Below are 8,042 nucleotides of genomic sequence, written 5' to 3'. Positions count from 1 at the left end.
GAAGTTCTGTGTTCCGAAAAGAAACAGGAAATGTTATGATGATTTAGAAGAAACAGACGACGGAATGATTTAAATTAAATTGGCATTGAAGTACATGTAAACCACAAGAAGATGGAGGTATTGACTCAGTAAAAGAGCCAGAAGGCTCTTTAGGCTACCAAAGAAAGTCAGAAATCAGGAAGCTTGGAATTTTGAACAACCGAATCTCAAATGATATGTTAGAAATTCAAGACCAATAATTTATTTATTTTAAAAATACATTTGTTTATTTTTGAAGGTTGATAATTCTGGTCCACACTCCAATGCAGTAGAAGGCGGTAATGCGCCTTTAACGCTGGTCGCCAACCGCCATAAAATCAAAAGAAGAAGAACCATAGTGCGCATGCGTGAAGTCACAGGTAAAATACACCATTGTTTAGTTTCTATCCCTTTTATAAAAGCATGGCTCTGGTTCCGTACGTAGAAAATCCGTTACCTGCGCTTTCTAAACTCCATAATTCATCAGCACAGTTTCGCTTTGCTAACCATGACCTCCATCTTACCCAGGACTGGAAGAAACTCGGGGTAGCAGCGGTTGTTTGGGATGCGGTAAGTGACACATTGGTGTTAACATTAATAGCTTACTAACGTTTTATTATTTGACTACAAGTATATTACGTTTTGTTTCGCAGGCTGTTGTTATGTGCATTTATCTGGAGATGGGGAAGGTGGAGTTGAAGGGGAAGGAGGTCATTGAACTCGGAGCTGGCACTGGATTGGTGGGCATTGTTGCAGCACTGCTTGGTGAGTTCACTGTCCAGGAAATATGAATACTGGCCATTCAATGTCCCATTTTTAGCCTACATCATCATTTATTCACGTTTTAAATAAGATGTAAGTACAATTATAAGACATAATGGAGACACCGTAAACTATAGGAAGCTTGAGAATAGGGCCCCAGACAATAAACATTAACGTTATATAGCAATAATACATATTGCATTGAGACGTCATGTATTATTCAGACAGTACAACCCCAAGTCTGCACTTTTTCCTTTTCTAAAATCGTTATTCTTTTTGTGCAACCTTTCTAGGTGCAAAAAGAGTGACCATCACTGACAGAGAGCCGGCCATGGACTTCCTGTCTGCAAATGTGAAGGCAAACCTACCCCAAGACACCCAGGGATCAGTGGCTGTGTCTGAGCTGACTTGGGGAGAGGGCCTTGAACGTTACACAGCAGGGGGGTATGATGTGGTGCTGGGAGCAGACATCGTGTACCTGGAGGACACCTTTGTGTCGCTGCTGCAGACTCTGGAGCACCTGTGTTCGGACACTTCTGTGGTTCTACTGGCCTGCAAGATCCGCTACAAGCGAGACACAGACTTTCTGAGCATGCTGAAGCAGCGTTTCACAGTAGAAGAAGTCTACTACGACAAACAGAGGGACATCCATGTGTATAAATCTTGGAAAGTGCCACCTCGGAGGGATTTGTGACATGAGTTTTCACTCATTCATTTGTAATAATTTGCTGTTTTTGCATCAGAATCCAATAAAATATTCAAATATTACCAGAAACACATTTATTAAGAGCTGCCAACAATGTAAATATTTGAATAGCTCTAACATAATGCACTGTTTTATACAAGTTGGTGCTGACATTTAGAAAGTGTGAATACAAAATTAATGATAAGCAACATAAAAAAAATAATACTATGTCATGACTATACATAATACAACATGGCATTCCATTGTGATGAAATGTATTCACGGTGAAGAAGTCCTTTTAAATTGCTCGCACTTAATCCTCTTCTTGATAGGTGCAATCCAGACGTTTTTGATGAGATTGGAAGCTCCACATAACTGAAACCGTCCAATCAAATGCATGATAACGCCTTATTCATTCATAAGCAGCAAAACACCCATGTACACTTTGTGATTAGCAGTGTTTTCCTGGTGTGAAATGTGGTAGGATTGCTTAAGCGAGGAAAGTGTGCATCCCACTTCCTGTAAACAGAATTTGGAGACAGCCTCTTGCTTATTCCTTCAGAGACCTGGACCCCGCTACTGTACATAGACAGGTCCAGATATTCTTATTACACACCAACCTGAACCCCAGGACTTTTCAATTATACAGAATTCTCAATGTGACATTACATGTTCAAAGACAGTATAATAAACCAACATATAGAGCAATCTCTGATTCCAGTGACGGGCAATGAGTTTAAGAAATATGGAGACAAAGTATTTATTTCTTTGTAAAGAAGTAAGGCTCATCGTTTTTGATTTGCACTAAAAAAGAATCTAGGAATGAATGAAATCAAACTTAAAAAAGCGGTATTTTACGATGATGTTCCGAAACTTGGTTAGGACTACAGAATATATTGAGTGTTATGAACACTNTAGTGTATTAGGGGGGGAAAGCCCTATTAAGTGTTCTAAAAATAACCCGGATGATATGCCCATTCTTAACAGGCACGTTTTTTAAAGTCATTTGTCTTTAAAAAATCTTTCATACAAAAACATTATTGAAAACAGTTTTATCACAAACTGTAGTTTAACAATTTTTTGGTTTACATACTTGCATGAGCTGCATTTCGATTGAATTAATCTGTCCCGAAATTAAAAACAATGAGCCTTTAGTAATATGTTTGTGAACATGCATCAGAAATAAATCTGTCTATCAGAGCTTTTGACTACTTTGCAATGTGTCTTTAATAGAGATGTCCCGATCCGATCACGTGATTGGGGATCGGAGCCGATCACACGATTTTCAAAAGATCGGAAGAAAAAAATCGGGGATCGGGATTTTTTTTTTTTTAAAATACTTTTTTTAAATTTTGTATTCAATGTTACAAAACAAAAATGACCATGTTCAAGTCTTAAAGTCATCCTGAGGCCTTAGTTTTGGTTTCAAATGACAGAACATCATGTATGTGTTGCTTCTTTGGGGCTTGTTTTCATAGACCTGGTTGCTTCTTTCTCTCAAATCTGGCAACAGAGTGGGCAGGGCGCAGTGTCTAATTGTAGCAGTAAGCTAACGAGTACTGATAAGCTTTATTTTGTTTTGATCCAATGCTGCACAACTGAACTGATCCAATGCTGCTGTGAAAAACAGAAGCTATATCCATGTTGGATAGAATATCCAATTTAAATAAAAAAATAACCTTAAGGGACAAGTTGAATGCTTTTTTTCTTTTTTTTCTCTTAATGCATTGCATAAAGATCGGATCGGGAAAAATCGGTATCGGCAAATTGTCAAAATCAAATGATCGGAATCGGGAGCAAAAAAAGGTGATCGGGACATCCCTAGTCTTTAAAGCTGCATTTAACATGAAAACCATGTTACAACCCAAACATACTGGTTACATTTTGTGTTCATCCCGTATCAAGGCAAAGTCAATTTAAAAAATAAAATGGCATTATGCAAGCAGATCATCTGATACGTGAAACAAAACGCAGCTAAAAAAAGATCAAATGTCCCATGACCTGGCCCGTCTACATTTCTAAGCGTTAGTAAGTAACACGTTAATGCGAGTGATAGAGAGCGGTTTCGGTTTCAAACGTTGCTTCTCCCAAAGAGTCTTGGGGAGATTCACCTGTAAAAAGGTCCTTGGCGATGGTGGTGCAGCCGCTCCCTGTTGCTGGTGTGTATCCAGGCACCGGTGACTGGAATGCTTCCCTTTGGTGACATCGCATTCAATAAGAAAGGAACATCCTCATTGTTCATTCAAGGACCCTGTTGCCATTCTGAACATTCCTCCGACTTTTCATGTGTGTTTTCTAATCCCGGTGAGTCAATTTACTGCAGTTTTTAAAAAGAAAGCACAAGAGCAGAAAAAGGGGGCGTGGCACCCAGATGCACGGCTCCTGTGCCGAGTCTCTGTACATGGGGCTTGCTGTTGCCCCGCGCCCCCCTTCTGGCAGGCACATGCTGATGTTTCTACTCCGATTTGTGGCAGTATAAGTCTTTAAGGGCTTTCAGTTCCTCGATGAGGGTTTTGTTCTGGTTCTCCAGCACGGCCACACGGTTCTCCAGACACTTGACGTACTCCTTCTTCTTCCTGCGGCACTCGCGGGCTGCCTCCCTGCGTGACAGTAGGATATGTGTGAGTTTATGTCTGTGGTTAAGGTCTAAACATAAGCTACAATGACCTGGATGGCCTAGCTTCTTATATTTTGCATGGCTATAACAGTACATGAAATACAAATTAAATTAAATTAAATAAACTTGCTGATATTGAATTTATTTCCAAATGCTGCAATTATGTGGATGTGAGACGTATTATAATGTATTTAAGATCCACATTTAATTCAAAATAGGGTGTACTTGCTTTATGATTATTATTATTATTATTATATGATGATCGTGGCTTGTAATTGTCTAGAAATTACAATAAAATTGTTTATCGAAACTGATTCTGGGACAAGATATCTTCCAACAAAAGCAGTTACTGTGACAGGCCTAACTGTCACACCATCCTGAATGAATCACACCAACTACAATACATTTACCATCTGACAATAATAGTTTAAAGAGCAGCACCTGGTGTCATTTCATTTACTGAGCCAACATTGACAGTCAGCTGAAACCTGTCCTAAGGATGGTCATGTGACACTGAAGCATCTCAGGACTTGCAACCGTTTGCCTGGAGACAACACAGCGTTAAAAAGAAAAGTACAAAGTATTAAGTGAACCTCGTGACACCCTTACCTGTTTTTCATTAGTCGGACCTCCCTTTTTCGCGTGACTTCCTCAGTGCCGCTTCCTCCTGTACCCATTACAGGTGAGGTCGCCATGACAACCCCCGATGACATGGTGCTGGTGGGGGCTGTGCGGATCTGATAGGCCTGGACGTCACCAGAGGCAGCTGACAGAGAAGAGTCACAGAAATGAAAACAAACCCACTTTGACAGTTTTTCAAAACTCATGAATTCTCCTTTATAATGCTTCAGCAGAACATGTTTTTAATAGTTACCCCACCTTGTACAACCACTTGGTTGCTAGGCACCAGGATCTGCTGCCCGTCGCTGGTCTGGGCGTATTGCAGGATGGTGGCCCCCGGCTGGGCTGTGTTGGACATGGTCAGCGTCTGCAGGCCATCTGTGCCGTTATTGGCCAGCTGGATGGCCCCACCCTGGGTAATGGCAACTGCAGAGGGACATAATAGTGTTAGAATCAGTCTCAAATTAACTTAAACTCAACAAATCCTCTGCATAGGATAGAGAAAGGGCAGCGCCTGATAGCAGGGAAGCTTGCATATTTCAACACAAACAACTTCCTGTTTTCTCAGTATGTAAAAGTACTCACTGTACTGGCCATTGCTGGTTTGATAGATGGGAGTGGGCATTGTAACCGTGGTGATGGCAGGGACTGAGTCGTCCTCTGACTTCTCTTCTTCGATTCGAGCCACTGCGGGAGGGTCCGACGATAAATCGTTCAGAATCTTCCTGTGGAAGGGGACAATCGCAGAAATATATCAAGAAACTTTTCAAGGTTTTTGCATAAATGCAACAATAATTGGATTAAATTAAAAAGCATCAGTTATTATCTTTCTAAGTTCAGACATAAAAACCCCAAAGATAAGATGTTACACAGACCTATAAGAAGGTCTTCTGGACAAGATCTCTCTCCTCTTCTGACAATCTGTCACGCTGTCAACAGATTCCTGAGAGTCCTCACTCTCAGCAACAGTTGAGATCTGTAAGCAAACAATAATCATTAAAGTCTTATTTTAACAGCTTCTTTTTTAGGGAGATTGTTACCTGAACAGTTGTCATTAATAACAACTGACTCGTTGTTAAATCAATGCACAGTGTTGAGCGCCATTTTAATTTAAAACAATAGCAAAAAGTCCATATTTGCGCTTTTCAAATCATAAAAGTTAATGCTTTCAGGTGCAAAGCAACTTTTAGAATTCGGATCAAACATGTTGGAAAATATTGAACATTCTTTAAAGCTCAATTATGATGCACTGTAACAAAACAAATATCAATGCATAGGGGTTTTCTCTCACCTGTACTGTCTGGACTTGTGGAGACTGGATGACTGAGGGCTGAGAAGCTTGGATCACCCCGTGCACTTGCACTGTCTGACCGTTCGGTAACTGCACTAGAGTCACTGTAGGACCACTGGTTGTCACCTGGCCAGCTGCTATAGAAGCCTGCAACCATGACAACCCTGAGTCATTCCCTATCTGTGTACAAAATTCTCACAAGAATCAATTATTTTCCATCAGGTATTATGCATCTTATATTGAAACGTGTACATTTATTTTGTAAAGATTTACCTGGGCCAGAGTGATCTGCTGGGTCTCAGACTCCGAGACAACTGTTTCACCACTTTGCTGTGTGTCTGAACCAGCCTCCATTGTCATTTAAAATCTGCAACAAGTAATCATGTTTAAATAGGACTGTGCAGCACAAACAGTGAGAAAGAGGTCTTTGGTGTACAGAAAACACTCAGGAGGTTGTGCCCTGTCCACCAGGCTTGTTGATGGTGTAAAGGAGGGTGTGGCTTAGCTAAACATGCTAGCATACAATTCATAGGTAAAACATCGTATACGTCTTCGTAAAATAATGTGGCGCATGGTGTATTGACGTTCATCAACAATATAACATACATGTGCATATCTTAAACATGATACGACATTTTAATAAAGCTCGCACATTCCATAAACACAGAATGCTAAAGCTAAGTGCCTGGCTAGCCATCTCGAGTGTTACCAATCTACAGATAGCATGTAGCTAGCTAGCTTCAGCAGTATGAGCTTCATTGATTCTGTTAGCATGCTAATAGCTAATGGAAGTGCATTGGATGCTAGTACATTTAACCGCCATTTATTAAACATTAATCAAGGCTCTATTGCAACTCTTTATTTCCATTTCTAACAGCTTGTTTCGCAATATGGCACTTTGCTGTGGAATTAGACAGGTTTTCAAATTAACACTACATTGAATTAACTAATAACGTTAGGTTGCTAGCTGTGAACATTTATGGAGGGAAATGTCTGCATGCATTGAATGCCAGTTATGTTTGCAACTTGAGATTTTTTCTCCCACTTTCACTTACGAGTGGTTGGAATATTTGTACGTAAGGTTAGTATTAGAATACATACATTTACTTGAACAATTGCTTCTGTAACTTATTTATAAACAATGTAAGAAAAAAAACATTAAAGCCCACTCCCATATTAATACCTATGTCTCAGTTGTGCTGCGAGCCTTGCAGAGAGAGACTGACTCATTTTGAGAGCCTCTGCAACACCGCCGCCATGATCTCTTTGTTGGCATTGAGCAGATATTAGGCGAAAATAACTTCTCTGGGCAGCCATCTATCTGTTTAGCAAACATCGGATGCGTATCCTCTTACCAACACAGACTCGCTTCGTCACTCCCGGGTCTACGGAGCTCCACTTTTATTCAGACCGACACGTAAGAGACCGCGTCAGGCTACACCTCCGTCGCGTCACCGAGAACAACAACACGGAGAGGAGGACGAGGGAGACGACGACAGCGAAAATCAGCTCTGTCGACAGGACCCGACCGAGATACGGAGATATCCGGAAAGTCACGGAAGTTGCCGAGGTAAGGCTGAAAAACCACGGAGATAGCCGAGAGAAGTGCTTGAGTTTGTGCAACTCATCTGAGTATGGGCCAAGTTTTTTAAGTATAAATCTATTAAAAAAATAAAAATAACTGTCATATATCTATATATAAGGCATTTTTGGGAACCATGGACAAGTAATACATAGTTCACTGCTATCATTTTAACTGTGATATGAGAAACTATACTTTTATAATAATGTAATTATGTTTGTGTGCAAATTGATTTTTTAACAATGCGAATGTTTTAAAGCCTTGCAAAATGATTTACTGAAATTCAAACATATAAAGCTTTCTGACTATACTGTTAATCAAGAGATGTGAAACAGAGGCACCTAAACACCCATATTGATTTCAACAACTAATTTACCATTACGTTTACAAATACACTAACATTTCATTTCAAAATTACATGAAATATCGTGCCTAGAATTATTATTTTAATAGGTAAATTCATTAC

The 8,042-nt window shown here is 40.0% G+C and overlaps 2 protein-coding genes across 4 annotated transcripts; one reads left to right on the top strand and one right to left on the bottom strand.

Moving 5' to 3' along the window:
• mettl21a (methyltransferase 21A, HSPA lysine) lies at window positions 1–2,771 on the top strand. Its single transcript, XM_010785414.1, has 4 exons — window positions 1–117; window positions 278–588; window positions 672–783; window positions 1,074–2,771. The coding sequence occupies exons 2-4, from the start codon at window positions 442–444 to the stop codon at window positions 1,472–1,474; spliced, it is 660 nt and encodes a 219-aa protein (XP_010783716.1). The 5' UTR covers window positions 1–117; window positions 278–441; the 3' UTR covers window positions 1,475–2,771.
• A 436-nt stretch (window positions 2,772–3,207) lies between these two features.
• Window positions 3,208–7,495, bottom strand: LOC104957759 (cyclic AMP-responsive element-binding protein 1-like). 3 transcript variants are annotated; one of them, XM_010785415.1, is made up of 8 exons: window positions 7,178–7,495; window positions 6,268–6,361; window positions 5,995–6,174; window positions 5,579–5,679; window positions 5,289–5,428; window positions 4,962–5,129; window positions 4,692–4,848; window positions 3,208–4,065 (listed from the first exon to the last, which is right to left on the bottom strand). In XM_010785415.1, exons 2-8 carry the CDS (start codon window positions 6,352–6,354, stop codon window positions 3,921–3,923), a joined length of 978 nt encoding a protein of 325 aa, XP_010783717.1. In that variant the 5' UTR covers window positions 6,355–6,361; window positions 7,178–7,495; the 3' UTR covers window positions 3,208–3,920. The 3 variants fall into 3 exon arrangements, with proteins under 3 accessions (XP_010783717.1, XP_010783719.1, XP_010783718.1); XM_010785417.1 differs by having other exon boundaries at window positions 5,995–6,141; XM_010785416.1 differs by having other exon boundaries at window positions 7,350–7,495.
• Window positions 7,496–8,042: the final 547 nt, after the last annotated feature.

The sequence above is a fragment of the Notothenia coriiceps genome, unplaced genomic scaffold (genome assembly GCF_000735185.1).
Source record: "Notothenia coriiceps isolate Sejong01 unplaced genomic scaffold, NC01 NC01_scaffold00027658, whole genome shotgun sequence".
Classification (NCBI taxonomy): Eukaryota; Metazoa; Chordata; class Actinopteri; order Perciformes; family Nototheniidae; genus Notothenia; species Notothenia coriiceps.
This window is presented reverse-complemented; position numbering and strand designations above follow the sequence as displayed.

Coding starts and splice junctions, on each gene's coding strand:
- mettl21a (XM_010785414.1), top strand. CDS start 442: ATGGCTCTGGTTCCGTACGTAGAAAATCCGTTACCTGCGCTTTCTAAA. Junction 589..671: donor CAGCGGTTGTTTGGGATGCG/GTAAGTGACACA, acceptor TTTGTTTCGCAG/GCTGTTGTTATGTGCATTTA. Junction 784..1,073: donor CATTGTTGCAGCACTGCTTG/GTGAGTTCACTG, acceptor CAACCTTTCTAG/GTGCAAAAAGAGTGACCATC.
- LOC104957759 (XM_010785415.1), bottom strand. CDS start 6,354: ATGACAATGGAGGCTGGTTCAGACACACAGCAAAGTGGTGAAACAGTT. Junction 5,429..5,578: donor TCCAGAAGACCTTCTTATAG/GTCTGTGTAACA, acceptor CCCCTTCCACAG/GAAGATTCTGAACGATTTAT. Junction 4,849..4,961: donor CAACCAAGTGGTTGTACAAG/GTGGGGTAACTA, acceptor CTTCTCTGTCAG/CTGCCTCTGGTGACGTCCAG.